Raw genomic sequence first — 21,720 nt, forward strand, 5'->3', positions numbered from 1 at the left:
GTAAGAGTAGAATCCCCCTTATTGTTTTACATACTCTGATATTACATAAGCTTGATTCTGCGATGAAAGCAAAATAGAAGTTGTTGGTATCACATTTACACCTGCCAGAACCCTCAAATCATTTCAAAAACTCTTCCCACTCGTGTCTGCGGTAAAAGGTAACTGAAATTTCGGCGTGAATCACCAATCAAGGCTTCCTCCCGCACCTGTGGCAATCAGTGGCTCTGTATTTTCTCACCTGGCCACTTGACGCTTACACATAGCTCACTTCTGGTTAGTTGGCGTTTAATGGCATTTGACTCTCTTGACGTTGCAAATATACATAGATAAAATAGAAAATACGAAAATAGAGAGTAAATAGACGTAATGGCAATATTGCTAAGAAAATCAATAAAACAAAATTATATAGAGAGACAGAAGAGCAGACACCAGGCGGCAAGGAGTCGGTGGAACAGTTGTGTAATAAAGTGGTTTCTTAATTTGGCAAAGACATCGAAGAATCCGAAATTGAAAGTAAAATATGATGCAGGTCCTTGAGTCCCGGAAAGGGAGAAAAACCATCATCAATGCACTTAATGCCCTTGTTTGCTTAACTTTACTTCTCATATGTACGTTTAAAAAATAAGTAGTACAAAAGAGTAAAGAAATAAGGGAACAAATACAGGAGTCAAGAAAAGCTCTACATTAAATTATCCGATTATAGGGTACTATTTTGCAATGGTCGAATTTCTCTTCAAAATGATATCTTCAACTTATGGATTTCCACTTAAAGAATTTTAAATTTTCTCTCCCAGTTATACAATCGTTCGGTGTCCGTTTTTTGCAGTGATAGCTTTGTTGTTTACAAATGTACGCAGTTTACATAGTAGTCAGCAGCATGAACTTCTTTCTGGCTGGCACATGTTGACCCCCTCCTAATAAGTACAAACACAAACACAAATACTTGAATAATAGTAGTAAAAATAAAGGACACAAACTTTCTGGTCTCGATTGTAATGCATTTAGCTTTGGTCCTATACGACACCGAGTTTCAGTCATGCCCCATGCCGAAGGATCCTTTTCTTATTTTGTGGTCAAATTAATGCAGGGGGAATGGTGCGAGCTGCCAGGATGTCTGGAACTCGGTCCCGGTGCATGTATTTTTAATTAATTGCGTGCCCCGAGCCCTCCCTCTTCCTCAGCTGGGTCAGTCGAGTACAAGTTGAGTTGGTCTGGCCATTGCCTACCGTGACCTCCCAAGTGTATGTCGTCCTTCTTCCGCTTACGTTCCTCCTGCTGCTGTTTTCCATATAATACTTATATGAGTGAGACGATAGTGTGTCCTAGGCATGACAGAAAATATCGGTATATCAATGCTAAATCGATAGTTGTCAAAAAAGTCGACATTTTAGGTTGGCGCTAAATTTAAATGTTAGCGATAAATTATAATCAATATTTTGCTAATATATCGAATCAATATTTTTGAGGAAACATAGTTTTTCAAATACTTATCGATATCGCTAAAATTAATTGCACTGTATTTCGATATTTAGAAGTCCGATATTTTCCAAATGAGTACCCTGCACTTAAAATATCGGTATATCAATACTGTACCGATGTTTAACAAAATCATTGATGTTTTACACAATCGTCGATGTTTACACAATCGATATTGTAGCTTTGCGATGAATTTGGAATAAATATGTTCTATATATATCGGATTAACATTTGTGTAAAACGACACAAGTAAATTAACAAACTTTTTCGTACATTTATCGATAATTGCAATATTTATCGATATTTAACATTTTACGATATATTCTGCTTTATTTGGCTGTTATACAATCTTTCTCTACTGACTTTAATATACAAAATTAAACAACAATTTGATGTATAAATTCTTGGTGCTGCAGTCGTCGAATTTAAAGTTTCCATTTTCATCGTGTGTCCGATTTGACCGCAAAACCGCCGTCACCATCGCCGCTGCATCATTTGCGGTTAATTGTAGTTAAAGTTCAGTGGTGTGCCTGGAACTTACTCATGTGTGAGTCCCTTCTTCCACGGGCAACTCTCTCTTCGTGGCCAGCACCGCATAACGAAACACAGTGCGCATCCTGTGCGAGCTCAGCAGTTCGTGTTCATTATGTCATGGGGAAAGCAAACAATTTGAAATTTGAATTCGGTACGCCAAGTTCCCAGGGTTGTCGAGTCTTTTTGTAATTTTGAAAAACAAAATTATTTGTTGCATTAATACATAAAACGGTTGCCCCTGCAATGCCGGAAACAGAGCCCAAGTTGGTGTGCAGTCCCAGAAATGGTCTGCATCAGGAGGAAAATGCAGCCGTCATTGAAGCGGCTAATCGTCTAGTGATCCGATCCCCGACCCACAGGCGCTCTCAGCGCCAGCGCCCACCCCAAGGTCGGCGAGATGCCACCGGCTTTACGGCCAATCAGGAGGTGAAACTCAAAGCCGGCGATATGCGTATAGCCCAAATGCAGATCTGTATCTCCCAACTTCGCACCGAAATGGAAGAATCTACGAAACAGCTAAAGGATCTATGTAAAGCTATGCTTGTAGACGCGGAGTCTGGCTAAAATATGTTGAGATATATACTATTGTTATTGTTTTTAAGTAATGGAGTCAAAATTAAAGGTTACTTCTCAGGGAAATAAATTAGGGGATTGTCGAATATGGGACAAATATTTAAAAGTTTAAGCCAAAGTAAAAGCAAAAACTAATCTGATATATGAGGAATGCTAAGACTAAGTTTGAAGAGATCTCTGTATATTTTTGGTATTAAACTCTTATGATTCTAGCCCATTTAAAACCCCTTTTTAATCAATTTTTTGCTCTGCCATTAGAATTTAAATCACTAAAACTAAAATGTTCTTTTAAATGAAAAATGTTTAATATTCATTGCAGGCTGGATGGATCCCAAGCGAATTTCATTTTTGAGTATTAGCAATAAAGCCACCGAAGCTTTTTCGAGGCCCACAAAAAAGCATTCGGTTGTTGTTGCACAGGACTTGCAAGGAAAGACAGGTATATACATACATACATAAGTTGCATTCATATGTTAATATATTGAAACCCGCCCTTAAATCCCCATACATACATATATCGTGGTTTAATATCACGACCCCAAATCCCTTTGGCACTCGGACATTTCGAAGAAGGTGGTGGTGGGCGCATGATGGCTTGATTTAAATTAAAAATTTATTGCATATTTTTTTGTGCCCAACCCACCATTGCATATTGCCACTGTGTGTGTGTGCTTGGGTTCAGGAAAATAAAAAACAAATGTGCATGTATTTCTACTACATACATTCGCATGTGTGTTGTTGTGTATAAATTAAATTTGTGTGTGCTCGTGAACGCGCACAGGGCCAACAACCGGTAGCATGCCATGAACTCAAATTTCCAGCGCCAACGGGTTAAGGATGTGCTCGCCCGGGAAAACTGAAAGATAGAAAGGCACGGAGCGAGTCCTGCTGAAAGGCAAAAGGAGCCACGGCGGGTGCTTTGGTGAGTTAAGAGGGTCTGGCACTTCAGCAACCGTTTTGATTACTCGCATGTTTTCGCGTGCAACTAAATTAGCGCACGTGTAATCAAGTTCCTTGCGCTGAAACACAACGAAAAGCAAGGAAAGCATTACTACAAGAGTATATGTATAGTACATTCAAGCTCATATGGAGGTTCCGTCCTTTTTTGCACACTAAATCCCCATAAATTACCTCCGTCGCATAGACTCCGGCCGGTGCTCATATTTTCATTTTTATTTTGTCGGCAGGAGGTAAAGTAATTGATGTCCTCTCGGATGACATATTTTACTGAGCAGAAGAGTGCATTTCGGTTGACAAATCGTGGCAATTATATAGGGAACTATTTCAAATACTCAAATTAATAGGTTAGAAGCTGATCACATCTTCAGAAGTTGAAATTTCTTACATTCTTTATATTAACATGTATAAATTTACAAAGTTTAACTGGTTCTTAATTCGGCAAGAATTACCAAAATGCCATAAATTACCGTGTAACTCATTGGTAATATTACAACAAAATATACTTCTTCAGTTTCTAAAAAGTACGCGTTGAATACGAGATAATTTTTCCATTGATGTAAGCTCTGGCACTCAATTTCTGATTCACTGAGTACTCAAGTAGAGATCGAAATTTTCCAAGGGGTAAAAAGGATGGAAAGTCATCTTCGTTCATGGTCATGTTCTTTACTGCATACAGAACGTTCTGTAGAGAAAGTAAGTCAGGCGAAAATCAGTAAAAGTCGGTATATTTTACTTACAGCTTGAAACGGGCACTTGAAGCTGATATTGGAATATTTTTTCAAGTTTTTCGCATAGATGTTGAACAATCGGTTCTTATGAACATTTTGTAGAAAATGACATCCATCGAACTCAATATCATAGATGGTCATTTTTGGACTCTTAGCCTTCCAGAAATCAAGAGCGGCGTGTACCTTTAAATCTGTGACCGTCTCTCTAAAGATGTGACTCGTATCCACATAACTCCGATTGTCGATCTGGTAAAGTTCGCAATCAAACCTTTCAAAGACCTCTGGATCAACATTGCTCAGGCTGATGTTATCAAAAATTACTCGAAAGTTCCTTTCTTCGGTGATCACAAATTTAAATATGGGAAACAAGCAGATCCACTTAATCCAAAGGCTCATGGCTTCTCACTGCTGGCTGTATCTCCGAATCTACGCTCCGTTGATTTTATTTTGACAGAAAATGTTGTTTTAAGGTATATATAGGTATCATTAAAATGGTTTTATTTTCATATTTAATGATATATTTATATTATTTAATCTTTACAATTAATATGTGTAAATAATTAGGCTCGCTATAAATTTTAACGACCCGATCGACGTCGAATAACACGGCCATGGATAATTAACTGAATAGCTTTGCGTTTATTGAGGCTTATGTGGCAGTCCGACTTGAAGCTGAGTTCTGGGGCATAGCTGGGTATAGCTTTCGTGTTGATTGTATATCTATTAATATAGTATAGTTTTTTCTTTAAGATAAATAAAGGAAATTAGTAGTCACATTGTGGGATAAGTGGGATTTTAAAGCATTATTTACCAACCATTTTAAAGGGGCATTGAAGAGGAAAGTTTGCGGACTTTCGCAGCTCATCGGCAATCATTTTTAGCAAGAAATGTGATTGTAAATCTGATAATGCCTTGCAATAGTCCAATTCTATTGCCGTATAGTTATTTTCGGATGATCCTCTTATAATGGAAAACATATAAATGCCTTTTATATCCTTTACATCTTTGGCCAATGTAAATTCGGCCGAAAATGTTCCATTGGATTGGGATGAATGGTCCAAATGACAGCTGAGATTGGTTACTAATTCCGGCAAATAATTCGGGCATTCAATTCTGGTGAAATAGGCATCTATTTTGATCTATAAAGTGATGGTTTGATTCATTATTAAAAATAATTTTTTAATATGTTGTCCTAACTTACCCTTGCCCACACGCAGCTCACACTAAGAACAAACAGAGCGCAAATTCTTTCGATGTTCATGGCAGTGGAACAACTCAATCAAAACTAAATTATATTTGGAGCGCACCTATTTTGTAACGAAATGTATATTTGATTGAATTATAATTAGTTATAAGTCAGACATTTTGTCAACTCGATTAGTCGATTGGCACTTAGCAAACACTAGTTAACAGAATTTTTATTTTATGAATAAGCGAGTGTAATCGATAATGAAATAGAAGGAATTAATTATTTAATATGTGTGTTTAAGGACTTATGCAATACTGAAATATGGTTAAAAAAACACATATTTTTTTTAAATCATAAAACTTAATTTTAACAACTTTCAAAAAAAATTTTTTTTGACAATTTTTGGAAAATATACTTGCTAGAAGGACGAATTAGAAAAATCAATATACAAATCCATACATTTTGAACCTGTTTGTATAAATATAATTAGTATAGTGCATTATAGAGAAAGTTATTAAAATATTAAACTGAAAATCAGTTTAGAGATCTGTAGTTAAAAAAAGTGGTTTTGAGAGAGTACATTTATCTTAATCTCCATCTCGCTTGCACTCACACCCTCTTCCTATGATTAGTCAAGTTTCAACCCATGGTTTCAAACTAAGTTGATCCAAAATGAAACCTTTCAGGTAAAACTCCAGTAAGTTTCGATTTTATTGACTTTTAAAGTTATAGATTAGTCCAGACTCTACAAGTACCGGATTATGAGGTAGTAGAACGCCTTGATAGAATCTTTCCATTAACAACAACTCGAGTGGCCCTGCCTGTACTTTCGTTGATGTAAAACTCGGTCTGGCTTCGGAATCTTCCAATAGGAACAAATGCGGGAAAGTCGTTTTCATCCAAATATAGATTTTTTAAGGTGTAAGTGAAATTCTAGGATATACATTTTTCTCATTTAAAATTAATTGTTCTATTAAAAAAGATTATCGAAGTTAGCTTACCGGTTTCAGAGGACACTTAAGGTTTGAAAATTTTTTTAGGGCTTTTGCGAAAATATTAAAAAACCTGTTCTTATGAACGCTTCCTATGAAGAGGCATGCATCCAACTGGACATCAAACAGCTTCATAGCCTGACCGTTTGGTTTCCAAAAGTCCAAGGTAGAACGTGCCTTCATCTGACCAACATATGTTTTCACCAGCACTTGGCAATTAACATAGCTCTTATTGTCCATTTGTAGCACCTGGCAATCGAACTTTTCGATTAGGTCTGAATTAAAAATCTTAATGTTGACATCGTCAAAGGAGATGCGAAAGTTTCGATCTGCTGTGCTCACGCACTTAAAAATGAAAAGCCAGCGTATCCAGAGCCAAGTTTTCATGTTAAAGTCTAAACTTATAATGCCTAGAATCTTGCCTAATGAGGTTTCAACTGGATGAGCAAGTACATAATTACAGAGGGGGATTTTTTATATATTATTTTTCTCGTCATTAAATAATTCTTAAATTAGCTGATTGCGCTTTTTGATATATCCATATTATTTACGTTAGAATATTTGAATTGCCCATCGAGTCAATTTTTGAGCAAATCAATTTCAAGCTTGAATGCCACGAATGAGCGATTTATGTAATTTGTTATTATATTTTTATTCACCTATGTCAATAAAAGGTTTATTACTTAGCTCCCAAATATTTTGTCTTGTAGGAAATAAAAGATACTGTAGAACTTAAGGAAAATATTTTATTTTTACTAATTCAGATCATCAAGCTTTTCACGTATATATTAAGAATTCCATTCTGGTGAGCTGTTCTAAGAAATCCACAGGTATCCAATTGAACGTCATAAGGATTTATTTGCTTTTGATTGCTTGCCTTCCAAATATTCATAATGGTGTGCATATCTATGTCCCTGACAACACATTTCAGCGTCATCTCGCCTTTGACGTAACTCCGATTGATAAATATCAAGCAATTGGAAAATCTATGTTTTCTCTTAAATCCCGTACCTTATACTTTACGGATAATTTATCTAAGTTCACTCGAAAGCGTTGCTCTTCAGTATTTACGAAAATAGATAAGTTAAACCATAGAAGAAGGAATAAAGGACTCATGATCAAGGCTTTCGGCTATGAAGTCTAACATAGTAAAAGACATATTTAAACTACCATGGACCAAGGCACTACATTTTGATAATTACATATTTTGCTCCAGTGAAGGGTATTCAATATTCAACCAGCAATTCGCAGCAAAGCTAACCCGGTTCAGTAAATGGTATTAATATAAATTAATTAAAACTTATACTTTTATTAAATGAAAATATCATAATATTCACACGATTTTACAATAACGTTTAGCTACAGCAGCTAAATATATTAAATTAGTAATATACTTGGGCTTAAATTAAAGCTGATTCCTTAATAAAAAGAAATGATTTATAATATAATGATTTATAATAAATGATTTATAATATAAACCATATAGTTGTGTACATAAAGTTCAAAAGAATTAAAAAATTGTGTTTCTTCTTTAAAAAAGTTGCATATTTCCATAAAATCGTTTTCAAAAAGCTTAATAAAGAAAATAACACACACCCGAAAGCAACTAACTTGATATAAATTTTTAATAGGATAATTTATTATACCAATCTTTCATAATCTTAATCCTCATTATATGCATTTGATAACTACTTCGTGGACACAATTTCGCCACTAGTCACAAGATTTAAGGCCAATCTATTTTGCGTATAATATTTGGTAACGGTTCGAAATTGACCGATAGGCGAAAATGGTGGAAGATCCAGTTCGTCTAAGTACCAATCCTGCAACTTGTAGCTAAAGTTCTGGAAAATAATAATAGTTACCTTCGATACATTTTAATTTAAAAAGAAATTCAACAAACCGCTTTCAGAGGACAGACTAGGTTAACATTGGCGTGTTTTTTAAAGCTCTTCACGTAAATGTTAAACAATTTATTTTTATGGACACTCCGCAGCAAGGAGCAACCATCCACCTGAACGTCGTATAACTTTACTTTCTTTTGACGGTTGTTCGTTTTCCAGAAATCCATACTGGCTCGCACATTTATTTCTCCGATGTTCCGTTTAAGAATCATTTCGGCGATCACGTAGCTCCGATTATTTATGTGATATAACTGACAATCCATCTTCTCGAACACGTCCGGGACCGTGTACTTCATCGCGAACTCGTCAAAATGCACTCTAAAATTGCGCTCATCTGTGGAGGCAATGTTTATAAAGATGTACAATCCACAGATCATATACAATGTGTTCATGGCTAAAGCCTATTTTATAATGATGATGTGTACATGGCAACCGGATCTACAGACTCTTCTGACGTGAATTATTTATATAGTTATATATATAACATATATATAATTAAAGATGTCTAGCTTTGATATTGCTTTAAATGTTATGAAACTGACTATAAGTAATTATTATCATCATTCAATTGGAACAGGATTAGAAAACGTTGTCAATAGAAAGATGGTTTGTCTCTCCTATTTTTGATTATTTAAGAAAATGGAAATTAAATAGAAACATTTTTACATTATTCCTATTAGTTTTTATTTGTAAAACTTAACATTTTCGCCTTGTCAGCATTTTTGTGGCTAACTACACATCCCTGGTTGACTAGCCAGCAATTAAAGTAGCCATTGAACCTCCATAAATCATGGCCCAAATACTGCAAATAATTACCCATGAATAATAATCGTTGGTTCTTAATTTTTGTTTGCTGAATTTTATGCTCACAGAATTCGAGAATTTCAATTTGACCTTCCGACCTTGGCGACCAAACGTCCATCGAGTTGCATGTGAGCCAGTAATTTTGATTTCTGTTCAAAGGTTGCTCTAAATCGATAGGTGCATTCTGGAAGGAGATCTGGTAGTAAGTCTTCGTCGACATAGGCCCTTGTCAAGGAGTAGTTAAAGTTCTATTACGATAGAGAAAAGTTTAAATCTGAATTTGAGTACGTTAAGTATTGGCTTTAACTTGTTAAGGGATTACAACAATTCGTTAAAGATATTTACAAAACTCACCGGCTTTAGTGGACATTTCGGTTTGGTGTTAAGAAAGCCAGCATAATTATTATAAAGCGTTCTAATAAACTTATTCTTGTAGCCATTATTGAGGACGGAGCAAAAGTTAAGCTTGACAGTATAGAGACGCATTTCCGGTCGCCGGGGCCGAATAATGTCCATTGTGGATGATAGGGTGATATCATTTACAAGCCGGTTAATCAGCATATGTCCAGAGAGATAGCTCCGATTCTGTTCCTGTTCAAGAACGGCGCTCTGGGACAGGAACAGGGCGTGATCGTCGACGGTGAATGTGAAGCGATCCAAGAGCACTATGTGGGCACAGAGACAGCTGTCGGGTATCAAACTGAGAACCAGAAGGTTCAACTTGAGGAGTGACATTCGAAAGGCGGTTTGCTGGGCTACCGGATAACAGACTAACTACGGACTAACTGCTAATGGGGGACTCCATTGTGCCTGGTCCCAGGCAATGCCCCGGCAGATTGAGCCCTAATGGCTTTTTAAATGGTGCCGTCTGGTCTAAATTGCCGCAATCTCTCAATATGTCAACAATACGTATTCATATACGCATACAATGTTTTTTTGTTAGTAATTTCTTCTTTATTTTTCCTGGGTAGCTTTCAAAAGTGAAAACAAATTGCAGACACAAGTAAACTGAAAATTGTTCACTGCAAAGATCGAGTGGAGTAGGCGGCTGATTGCATTAAGCAAAATATGTAGTAAAATGGATAACGAACACAAAGCCAGAAAAAAGTACAAAAGATTATACTAAAAAGGGCTCGACTTAAAAGTTACTTTAAGAAAACACACACACATACATATTTTAATGGAAACCAATGGCGTCCACCGTAAATGTAAAAATAAAAAAAAAAATTGTAATTTAAAAAGTTCCCTTAGTCCAATATTGTGGTATAGTTTTATAAATTTTACTGAAGAAGGATGGTTGATCGGAGCTACTACTGATCGTTTTTAATTTATAAGTGAATACTTCTTAGAAAAAATGGATTGAAAGTAAAAGAAGACTAATAAGTATTAAAGACAATAAGAATGTAATTTTGGTTTTAACATAGTTGATTTTTTAATTAAAAAACAAACTATATAATATTAATTCAAATTTTAAGCATAAGCATTTTTAAACACTTAGAAAATGAAGTTTCACCATCAACTTCTTATCAAATTCGGGCAACTTCATTGTGTTGCGATTGTAACAAAATTACAATATTGATAAATTAATAATTAAAATGTGAATGTGTAAAAACCTAATGGTCGGCAAATATTATTCCTCTCTTAGAACAATTAGGTGTGATTACATTTCCAGATGTGTAATTTTAATAGCTATTATCTTGATGTAAGTGTATTGAATTTCCGTTGTCAAAAGATATCTCAAAAGATTTTAATTAGAAATATCAATGCACATACTGTACATAGTGTTGCACAGTGGACGCTTTTGCAGAAACGGCGTTAAAAAAGTCACATCTTAAAAATGGATTAAATATTTCCAAATACAATATATTAGATTTAATGCACGATTTAAGACTCAGTTTCTAGAAAAATTGTTGGTTTTTAATCATTTATACATATATGTTCATTTATACTCAATAAAAACATTTAGATGTTTTTTTTTTTTTTATTTATTTTTTTATATGGAAAATAGTTTTGAAATTGTCAAATTTAGGCACATTTTGTAGTAGCCATTTGAATATGATTGAAGCAAAAATCGTAAAGTTACAAATAAAACTTAAAGGTTTTCAAAAGGACCCATAACATTTTAAGAAATTTAAAAACAAGCAAAGTTATGAATTTGTATTTGGCGGACAAGATAAGAAGAACTATGATAGAAATACGACAAAAAGGCAAGAGTTACCGTCAGAATTAACCAAATATGGAAGAAGAATACGGAAACTAACTTTTTGGCCAGAAACTTGTATCACAGGAGTTAACAAAATAATCATAAAAGGATTGAAAACAATTAGTTGAATGTTTTAAGCTGTAAATAATAATCTGTAAAAAAAAATTTAAAATTAGTTAAAATTTTTAAATATGCGGAAGAGGAAACTTTGCACAGAAATACTTATGTATATCAACAAAAGCAAATTAAACCCACCAATTAGTAAATATTAACAAATTTATTTATAATTTTTTTTTATTTAGAAAATGGATGAACAATTATTTATCTCTCTTGACTCAAATGTTTACTAACTTTGCTGCAATAAAAATTCAAACGCTCCACTGTGCGACACCTTGCTCATAGCACGGTACATTTCCGTGAATCTAAGGATGCTGGCGCGAGCTCATGTGTGAGGCGAAAAAGGATGCAAATGGGTCTGGCTGCCAACCGAGGCATAAACAGTAGCCTTGCAACAGTGCGGCAAAGAGCAGCGGAGTGGAGCGGAATGAAGTAAAGAAAAGTAAAGCAACGCAAGCGGCCCAGTCGAGTGTAGTTCAAACATAACACCTACCGTCTGGGATCTGGAGAGTCTCGACTCGTCTGCGGATGCTGTTGCTGTGGTCCGTATTATGTAAACATTTGCCGGGCTTCAATCTTTATTATTTCCCCTTTCTGAGCGAGCACCTCAGGTTCCTCAGCTTCCTGGCTCTGCGTTTTGTGGACTTCTGTCTCGACAAGGCTCTCAATCGAAAACGTGTGTCAGCTTTTACATGACACTTTACGACATTTCGTTTTTGGCCATGTGAAAACTGTAGTGCCAAGCCAATCTTAACGGTAGATGTTTTATCCTTAACAACGAATCGATTTAGACAATTGTCTACAAACTTCTGCTTGTACAGAGTAAACTTAATCAACTAAATTATTATATTATTCATTTATCACATAGCAGTAGGTATCATTTAATTCAAATGTCACATAAGCAGACACTTTTTGACATTAATAGAATGACGATCTTATATGCGTGGTGGTTAGCTTGAATATTGTTATTCAAAAGCAAGAAAACAAACTAATTTTCCCATTTTCATACACACGCCAATTTCCGTAAGTGACCAATTTGTCCGCGTGCAATTAACACAACCTATCTGTGTGCATACAGGACCACAAAAAGAAGCATCTAATGGGAACGGTACCAAACTGCAACTTGCGTTGCATTTTAAATATGAAGGTGCATATATTATGCAAATCTGTGCAATTTTCATTCATGCCCCTCTATATACATATATGATTGGACGAGCCACAAACCGAGCACTGGGCTGAGCCACAGCGAGCGCCAGGCCTTAATTAGACTTTGTGAGCGTGTGAGGCTCATTTCGTATGCAAATTGCAGTCGATTGGTTTCGCATTACATAATTAATAATTCAATGGGAAGGCTTGTCAATCACACGCACGAATACGCCAGCCAAGGAACCCACACAAAGGACGTGTGCATTTTCCATCGAGCTCTGGCCAAAAGGTCTTTAAAAGGCTTGAAATAGTTGCATTTCGGGTGTGAATATTGGCCAGTTGCATGAACAGTTTGGTAATGGGTTCAATCAATTATTTGTGTGAACTAAAATTCCTTTTGAATATTATAGGAGTTGGAAGCCGGTCGAACCATAAGCTTACTAATTGATTGTTGATGTTACAAAATAAAAGTTGAATGCCATTCTTACGGAATTTAATTCAAACTTTTCACCTAATTCGTTTATATCATTTAATTTTTATTTTAAATTAAAAATCTGGGCTCTCTCTAAGACACGGCTTAAGATACATAGAGATTATTTATATACTTTATATGGTCACAAATGCCTGATTTACTGCGTTGAAACCCCCTTGCAAGGTTAAGTATAAATATATCTATACGTGCAAAATAAATTTAACCAAAGCAGCCAAAAATGCTAAATTTAGTATAGAATTCAGTATAAACCCAATAGGTTAACGGCTGGTTTCATATGGCCTTATGGTATATACGCTTTTATCGATATATACGGCATGGCTGGGCCTATTTGTGCAATCAATAAATTTTACAGCCGATTGCACAGATGCTGCCATCGACAATTTACGTATCTGGGGGGCGGATGCATTGGGAGTGCCAGTAGAGAAGAGGAAAGTCAACGTTTCCGAGGGAATTTGCACACTTTTTGGATTAGAAACTAAACTGAAATTAAAAATTTCTTTTCTCCTAAAAAATCGTTGCCTAAACTGATGCCACGAATTTTGGTTAATGTTTATTATTCAATTACAAGCACGACAGGCGCTAAAGCTGTTGACAAAATTGTTTCACAGCTGCACTGCGACCGTGGACCACCCCCTTCATGAAAATCTGCGAGTCTGCAAAAACTCGTTAAAAATCACTTAGAATTCAATCATCATAAATTTGTCAAAAATGTACTCTATCATTCAGTCACTAGCTTAGGGCGAAGCTTTAACGTGTCGGCTTTAGTGCTCTTTTTTGTCTATTGTAATGCACCCCTTTTTTATAAACCACGTTATACACGTTGCCTCCAAGGATATATTTTACATATATTGTATTCTCTAAATGTTGTATGTTTGGGATGCTTCTTCTTTGACACACTTAGTGTGTTTGTTTCTCCAGCAGCATCTTGGCGACACTTTATGCAGCTTTAACGAGTGAACCACATAAAATAGACTCTATACCCTTGTAGAGGTATTATAATTTTAGTCAGAAATTTGCTGGAAAGTGTATATTTTGCGGTATTTCTTAAAGTAATGGGAATATAAAAAACGCGAATACGAAAATACATACTAAATGCATACATAAATCACACATCTTCTGCTCCGTGCATTTAATTTTTGAGAAAAATAACTGCCAAAAACCGATAAACTCCAGCAAGACAAACGAGTTTGCCTTTAAGAATGTTCGTCGTGGAAGTTTTCTTATGACAGCCTTTAGTTTATTACTTATGGGTTTATGTTTTCGTCAGTTGACCGAATGTTTAGTTTAGCGTTGGTCGCAACAGCAACAGCAGGGTAGACTTCCACGGACCCGTTCGTCCCACCAAAAACCGTTCATACCCCGAAGTTTACAGCTTTTTGTGGCAAGGTCTTCTAAGCCGTTGCTCGACGGTGACTTCCATTTTTGGCAACAGAACGCAGCTAAAAGTTGCTGCAACGGCAAAATGCGAGGACAAAAAAAAAAAAAATAACAAGGAAGTAAAAGAAAATTCGCCCTAGGAAAAAAAGCAATAACAAAATATTATTATCAAAATCATTCATCATGTGGCTGCAGGCAATAAATTTTGGGCTCGCTCCCAAATGCAGCAGCAAAAATAACGGCGGCGTGGAGGAAGAACTACAATTATTGTGGCAGTTGTAGGTAAAGGCCTCAGCTAGCTGTTAATAAATCGCAGTGCCAGATATAAGCGAGCAGTTACTGTTGGTTGGCACTGTGGCGCCGCCCCAGCCCCACTCCATGACACCTTCATCTGCCTCACCGCAAAACGCATTAAAGCATTTAAAACCCGAAACTAACTTTAACTTTAAACTAGTCATAGCCGTAGGAAAATGCAAGACATTAACAAAATACTTTTAAAATATAATAGAGAGAGGACAAGATGAAAGTAGTTACTGCTAAGAATTTTTCAAGCTTAGATGTTTACTTAGTTTTACATTTGCACAGTATCAAGCTCTTTCATAATAGGTATTAATGTTGTTTTATAATGATCGATAAATAAAAAAAAAACTTAATACTATTAAATAAGGTAAAGTTTCACCGAAGGTACTCTGAAAATTTCACAACAATCTTATGATAAATATGAACATTTTTGAAAAAACAAAGTTCTTTTATTCCCAATTCTTTCGAACTAGGCGCAAAATGCTTAGTTTCAGCTGGGGCGGTCATTAATTAAAGTTTTTATTCTTAATATTTGTTTTCTGAATTAAGAGAATGGTCTGAAAACGCAATTGACTTTTAATTAAATGCACAAACGCTAGGATAGTAGGTATTCTCCAGTCGAGCACACTCTACTGTACCTTTCCTTCTTTGCCCAACATCAGTAGTTTTATTTAAACCTACTCATTTATCTTGTTTTAAATAAAAAAAAAATATTACCTTCTTTTTTTTGTCAACTCTTTGTATGAATTCATTAGCTTTCGCATTTTATAAACAATACAGTTAGAATACAATACGTTTAAAATAAATTACAATCAAAAAATAAAGTAAAACTACTAATATAATTACATATAAAATTAGTAAGGTAAACTGTCAAATAGTTTTTTTTTTTTAACATTTAGAAAGTATGTAAAAACTTTCAAGATTAAAATTAAAACAATTCTTATTCTCTTTTCGACACACACATTTTGTATGCTAAATGGTCTATTGGCCAAATGTGTGCACAATGTCCCCTGGCAGGTTTTGGGGGGGTAAGAGAAGGGCTAGCACAGTGGGGACGTTACCCCGGCAACTGATTCCCAATATTTGTATAACCGAGGCGGCTTTTGGGACGCACCACCGCCTCCAATGAGCCACGGACAAGCGAAACGAATTAACCGGCGATTGCTCATTTGCTATCGCCGAGGAGTGCCTTTGTCACATTCCATCCAACGGAGGACGGAGTGCCGAGAACGGCCATGAATTTTGCATTTCAGCTTGCCTGTATATTTAGCTGGCTCTGCCATTGGGCAGAGGCCTGTGATTCATCAAAAGAGCGGCGACAGCTGACAGGCGACAGCTACGCATAGAAATGAATTATAAAAAAAAGAGAAAAAAAAACACCAGATAGACAATGGGGCAATACAGTCACCTCAACCCTTGGGGAAACACCTGAGGCGGTGGCTCCGTCTACGCGAAATGACTACGCTGATTCTTTATTAGTCAAACCCCCGAGAACCAGTCGACAAAGGCAATGAACGCTGCACAGTGGGGCCAATTGCGCGTGTTTTTTGTCCAATATTAATGTCGTTTAAAATTATTTTCTTAAATCCTAAACTTATAAACATTGCTTCAGTCATCCAATAAATAAATCAATTAATTTGATTAAACAATAATAGTAATAAATTATATTTTTATATATTCTTTAAATGATTTTCCCAACGGTTTTATTCTTTCGAAAACAATTATCCGAACGACGATTTGTTGCCTAGTTCTTAAAATTTCTCTTAAACTAGAATCTTGTTTCCAGTATAAAAATTTTGAAGCCGCACATAAATTTATATTTGCAATCTAATTTTTTTCTACGGGCTCCACTGTGCATAATCTTTTATATCTCAAAGATATCTTTTAAGACGTAAAACAATCTTAATGTTAAATTTTTGGCTTGTACGATTTGGTTTGGTATATTTTTTAATCCGTGCTCATACGGGAATTATAGATACAAATTTGGAATGCGATATATTTTTTTTACATTCTTAAAAAATAAGAAAAATATGTTGGTTTTTTATAAGCATATGGTACCTCATAGTGGAGGTACTCGACCAGAGTGTTCAGTTTTTTTTTTAAATATAATTTTCACATCTGCCTCCGATTAAGTACTCAAAGTTCTCATGTATGTATGTATGTCAGTATATATCGTATATAGGGTACCACAATCCATTTGTATATTGTACATATGAGCATACATCCCTACATATGTTCAGTTATACAACATTTTGCGGATCGTTCAACTTAATTTGTATAGTTTCGCTTGGCATAGCAACACTGCAAAACCATACATTGTAAATATGTACATACATATGTTTGTACATCATTTGTTATGCCTCATCATTCTGATCAGAAAATTCACGCTTACATACATTTTACACATAAAGAAATCATTTGAATATGATTTTAAAATCAGATGTGTTCTACAAAAATTCGTTTGAATGTGATTTTAAAATAAGTTGTATTCTTTAATTTCTATAGTAGACAATCAATTCAATGCTTTAGTTTAGTGAGTTTTCACAGGTGTTTCAAAAAATAATCTATTTTGACTTAAACAGTTCTGTGCGCTTGACTATAAGATACCCGATATCCCAAAACGCTGTGTTTTAAACGAATTTTCGAATCGATTTTAAAAACAACGGGCAGTATACGAAATATATTTTTTTTTTTAAATGGATGAAGATATGTTATACAGCCAATAGTAATACTAGAAGACTGCATTTTTATTTGAAGTTGAGATGTAGATCGATTTTTTGTCCCACTGTCGTTCCCTATTGTGTTAACTTAACTGGGTCCTGGACCTGATAAGTTTTTTTTTATCGGCTCGAAAAAATTATGAAGATTTATCGACACAGCTGTTCGGAGGGGACAATGGTGGGTGTGTTTGCGCTTTGCAGCACATTTCAGTCCTTAACATCACGCTGTTATACCCTATCGTTTAGATAAATTATGGGCGCGGAGAATTATCATGTAGTAAAGTAAACAAAATTGTAAACTAAACCTATGCAAGATATTAAAATATTTAATTTCAAGTAGATAAATTATCGTATTTATCTTTCAGTGTATGTAGAAGCACATGCCCACACGCTTGCCACATTTTTTTTTTAGGTTTTGGCTTGCTGCCTTTTGGCATTTGCCTCTGACGCTCGAAAGGCTTGCCAACATTATGACAAAGTTATGATACTCTTTCCTGGGAAAGCCCCTATGTATGTACCTTTGTACATAGAAGAGCCAAAGAGTGTAGCAAAAGTCAAATCCAACCCAAAAACGCAAACACTCAATACAAAAAGTGTTATATATGAGTGAGCAGTGCAGGCTGAACGGGCTACAGATCTTTACAAATAACTTTATCATCTTAAAATCTTTAACGTAAAACTTGATAAAAATATGAGAAATAGATCTTGAATTGTTAAAATTTAGACATACAAATAATCGTTTTTTTATATTTTATATTTATATAATATTATATATATAACTTTATAAAAAATAAAATAAATAGTAAACGCTGTTAAGATGATTTTCAATGTCATCCTAAAAACATTTTACATTACTCAAATTTCAAGGCCCCCTCTTAATAATTTCCATGTGCTCCCATGTAAGCAACTAAATACACTACCGCCCCATCCACCCGTCCCACTCACTCTTCTAACAACAATCGCACCGATTACGTTGTCGTATAACGTTTGAAGATGACGCGTGCTTGTTGTTTTTGCTGCCACTGCCAGACGTACTGGCTCTGCTTCGCTTTCCACACTTTCGCAGGGAACGGGTAGGGGGCGGGTGGTGATGAAGACTGGGAGAGTGAGAAGGTGCGGCGACATTGAACAAGGCAACGAACGGCAAGAGAGTCGCGTTTGCCTTTCTGATAACGTCGTCATCGTTGCGTTGAGGCAATTTTAATTTATGCATCACACGGATACAGAAACACACACAGCCAAAGCAGAAGCGGTGGCACCAACAACAATCAACTCTCAATTGCGCTGCGACTGAGTTTTTTTAAGCTCAACACATCTTTTTTGCACTCTTTGCCATTGTTGTTTATACACTCTTGTTTTCGGAGTATATGAACTAGAAGACAACCCTTACACTGCAAGATCAGTATTTAGAAAACAAGCTAGGAAAGTGGTTTGCAGGCATTCATTTTTAATTAATTAATGGAGATGTCCTAATATGCAGGAAAAATCTCTAAGCCTTTCTCTGATATATTCTTTTTATAGTATGTACGTATGTTTGTCGCTTACATAGGTTAAGTGGTACCTTATAAGCTTAGTAAACACTAGCAGCCATCTCCCATTAAAAAATCAATAAATAAGTATATAAATATTTTCCCAACAGAATCAAGTAACTTTGGAAATAATTTTCGTAAAATAAGCAGCAAAGTTTTGCACCAACCGATAATTGTGAGAGTGTCCAGCTGTCGAACTAGGCCACTGTGCAAGTTCCCCTGCTCTTGCCTCGCTCACTTATGTAAACGCTGCTCGCTCGCTCTCACGCTCTCTTTCTGGCTCTCTCGTTTCAGCAACAACGATCGGCGCGGGCGCTGCAGTTGGACGACTCGTTGTAATACCCTCTGAAAGGGTAGGAAAAAGCTCAGTCAGATTTTGACAGTTGACATCGCGAGACGCTCGGGCGCACAGAAGCAACATCGACTCGACGGCGACGCGTCGCTCGTTGCAGCCGCGCTGTCGCGTTTTTTTTAGTTTGATTGATTGCGATTATGAGCGAGACCTTCAAGCTGTCCGGAATGCAGCGCAGCAATATCGAGTTGGAGCGTCGGCGGCACCTGGCCAACTGGCTGTTGAATAGCAGTCCCCACATGGCTGCCGCAGCCGCATCATCAGCAACACCCACTGCTGCAGCAGCAGCACCCACTGTTGCGGCACAAACAACAAACACTGGCTCAACAGGAGCGGGAGTGGGCGGTGCAGCAGCAGCGGGCGCACCCAGCAACAGCGTCGCAGCTGCATCAGCAGCTGCATGTAACGGTAAGCTTTCGGGGTGTGAGAGAAACGGGAGGGTCGTCAAGCGGGAGAGGGAGAGGGACACAGGCACGCGCTGCAAACAAGCGAGCGAGAGACAGAGTGAAAGAACGTGAACGAGCAAACGAAAGAGTGAGTTTTCTGTTTGCTCATTGACGGCGCGGTGTTAGCTTTTGAATGCTCTTCCCATGAGGTATCTTGATTTTGGTATGCCGTTTGCGACAGCATACAGATTCATCTGCTAGTGGTGCAGAAAACAGGTTATCACTTTTGTAAATATAATATTAAATAGAATTAACAAATTAAATTTTAAATTGTATAATTTTTTTATTTGTTTGTTTTTTTATTAGTATTTATTTTTATTTACTATTGTCGTTTGTTTTTTATTTTTAATGCAGACCACGAATAGATTAGGATATAATTTTAGTCCGAAGTTTGCAACTCACCAAGGGAGTCGTCTCCGACAATATATGTACATAGATTAGTTTAAATTAAACCGAGTTAAGGAGACTAACTGAAACGATAAATTTAGATAGCTTCAAAATTGATGAACTAGTTTGCGTAAAAATGGACAGGCGAGCATGGCTAGATCGACTTGGCTGTTGATGCTGATCAATATGGTCGGAGATGTGTAATTCACAGCTTTGCAAACTTCTAACTGAAATAATAATACACTGCAAGGGTACAACAACAAAATAAACAGGATTTCAATAGATATACATATATATAATCAAATTGTAGGAATTTGACCTAAGTAAACCCGGATTAAAAAAATTTAATTTATAATAAAATTCTAAAAAAAAAATTATTTTGTATCTTAATCTTAATCTTACAGATTTTTTAAAACTATGTATATTTCTCAATATTATAGTTTTTAATTTATGAAATAAACCCTCCAACGTCTGGATGTTATTGTTTGGTCAGGGTATTTAAACCTGGGAAACCCAGTTTTTTCCTGTCCTACTGATTTTTTGCGAATTGAAGCGAAATTTGTTGCCTAGGCGCGCGCCTTCCTTCGCGTAATTTCACACGAAACGTGACGATGGCACACTCCCCACCCAGTCTACCCCCTCTGTCTCTATGCCGCTCTCTTTCCGAGCATGTTCTCCGCAATTGATATTTCACAAAAGATAAGCGCAATTTCACAAAACGTTTTAGCTCCTTCCCGGCGTTATGCTGTGATTTTTGCCCTCGTCTGCACTTACTGTATTCAATGTGTGCGTGGGGCAGAAATTAAGCCAAATGTGCGCAATTAAAGTGAGTAATGCCCCGCCGACCACCAATCAGCGGCAGCAGCGCACAGTGGCTCGTTTTAAAATCGAAATTTTAAGTTTGGAGTCAATTTTTTAGTGCATATCACACCAAAGCATATAAAGTGATTCATCCTAAATTATCTGAAAATATATCTTAGACTGTATCTGACAAGATTTTTGTGGGTTTATGTCTAAAGTCTCTGCGGTTTGTTTTACTTTGTTCATACCGGGCATAGAGGTAAGGAGCTACTGCGCAGCGAGTTATATTCGCACCATGGGCTACAGTCAAACAATAACCAATCAAAAATCGCGATATCTATATTTAATTGCACCCCTTGAAGTTCACTCAAACCATTTGAAAAAAGGCTGAGTGATTTCATGACAGACAATTACTTTTTTGGATTTCGGTATGAAAACAAAATTGTATTCAATAGACTATGTTCGTTACCCATGGAGGTGTTATCTTTATTGTTATGTCTGGGGAGCGGGGAATAGCTATTAATAGTTTCCAGTTGTTGACGATATCCGATCCGATTTGATGTTTGCGATTGTTGAAGTATCTTAGCTCGAAGGTTCTTCCTCAATATTAAACAGAGTGCATTGTAAACCTAACAAAATCAAGAAGAAATAAAAAGAGAGCAAAAATATTTTATTTGGCTTGGTTCTTA

General features: G+C 36.1%; 7 protein-coding genes and 1 pseudogene across 15 annotated transcripts in view; 2 read left to right on the forward strand and 6 right to left on the reverse strand.

Annotated features, from left to right (window-relative positions):
• Positions 1–21,720, forward strand: part of B4 (imaginal disc development protein B4) — a 51,419-nt gene that overhangs the window by 19,324 nt on the left and 10,375 nt on the right. For 7 of the 9 annotated variants that reach the window (XM_086832120.1, XM_020953815.2, XM_086832117.1 and 4 more), the window contains 2 exons: positions 2,903–3,022; positions 19,340–19,805. The exons of 1 other annotated variant lie outside the window; for it this stretch is intronic. In XM_086832120.1, coding sequence (XP_086688246.1) covers positions 19,538–19,805 — 268 coding nt within the window. In that variant the 5' untranslated portion in view covers positions 2,903–3,022; positions 19,340–19,537. The remainder of the gene's footprint in view (positions 1–2,902; positions 3,023–19,339; positions 19,806–21,720) is intronic. One more of the 9 variants, XM_020953816.2, reaches the window with a different exon arrangement.
• On the forward strand, positions 41–2,653 carry LOC110185129 (uncharacterized). The gene has a single exon (XM_086832127.1). The coding sequence runs from the start codon at positions 2,254–2,256 to the stop codon at positions 2,572–2,574; it is 321 nt and encodes a 106-aa protein (XP_086688253.1). The 5' UTR covers positions 41–2,253; the 3' UTR covers positions 2,575–2,653.
• LOC110185032 (uncharacterized) lies at positions 3,900–4,716 on the reverse strand. The gene is made up of 2 exons (XM_020953684.2): positions 4,281–4,716; positions 3,900–4,225 (listed from the first exon to the last, which is right to left on the reverse strand). The coding sequence occupies exons 1-2, from the start codon at positions 4,665–4,667 to the stop codon at positions 4,058–4,060; spliced, it is 555 nt and encodes a 184-aa protein (XP_020809343.2). The 5' UTR covers positions 4,668–4,716; the 3' UTR covers positions 3,900–4,057.
• On the reverse strand, positions 4,758–19,613 carry LOC110185031 (uncharacterized). Its single transcript, XM_020953683.2, has 4 exons — positions 19,213–19,613; positions 5,473–5,578; positions 5,087–5,410; positions 4,758–5,014 (listed from the first exon to the last, which is right to left on the reverse strand). Exons 2-4 carry the CDS (start codon positions 5,530–5,532, stop codon positions 4,850–4,852), a joined length of 549 nt encoding a protein of 182 aa, XP_020809342.1. The 5' UTR covers positions 5,533–5,578; positions 19,213–19,613; the 3' UTR covers positions 4,758–4,849.
• On the reverse strand, positions 6,141–6,839 carry LOC110185030 (uncharacterized). The gene is made up of 2 exons (XM_020953682.2): positions 6,462–6,839; positions 6,141–6,393 (listed from the first exon to the last, which is right to left on the reverse strand). The coding sequence occupies exons 1-2, from the start codon at positions 6,837–6,839 to the stop codon at positions 6,220–6,222; spliced, it is 552 nt and encodes a 183-aa protein (XP_020809341.2). The 3' UTR covers positions 6,141–6,219.
• Positions 7,189–7,568, reverse strand: LOC147643846 (uncharacterized; annotated as a pseudogene).
• Positions 8,070–9,064, reverse strand: LOC110185029 (uncharacterized). The gene is made up of 2 exons (XM_020953681.2): positions 8,356–9,064; positions 8,070–8,296 (listed from the first exon to the last, which is right to left on the reverse strand). The coding sequence occupies exons 1-2, from the start codon at positions 8,746–8,748 to the stop codon at positions 8,141–8,143; spliced, it is 549 nt and encodes a 182-aa protein (XP_020809340.2). The 5' UTR covers positions 8,749–9,064; the 3' UTR covers positions 8,070–8,140.
• On the reverse strand, positions 9,016–18,785 carry LOC110185128 (uncharacterized). The gene is made up of 3 exons (XM_020953825.2): positions 9,515–18,785; positions 9,227–9,408; positions 9,016–9,158 (listed from the first exon to the last, which is right to left on the reverse strand). The coding sequence occupies exons 1-2, from the start codon at positions 9,893–9,895 to the stop codon at positions 9,241–9,243; spliced, it is 549 nt and encodes a 182-aa protein (XP_020809484.1). The 5' UTR covers positions 9,896–18,785; the 3' UTR covers positions 9,016–9,158; positions 9,227–9,240.

Source organism: Drosophila serrata, unplaced genomic scaffold (genome assembly GCF_035046125.1).
Source record: "Drosophila serrata isolate PLE 108 unplaced genomic scaffold, ASM3504612v1 contig_245, whole genome shotgun sequence".
Lineage (NCBI taxonomy): Eukaryota > Metazoa > Arthropoda > Insecta > Diptera > Drosophilidae > Drosophila > Drosophila serrata.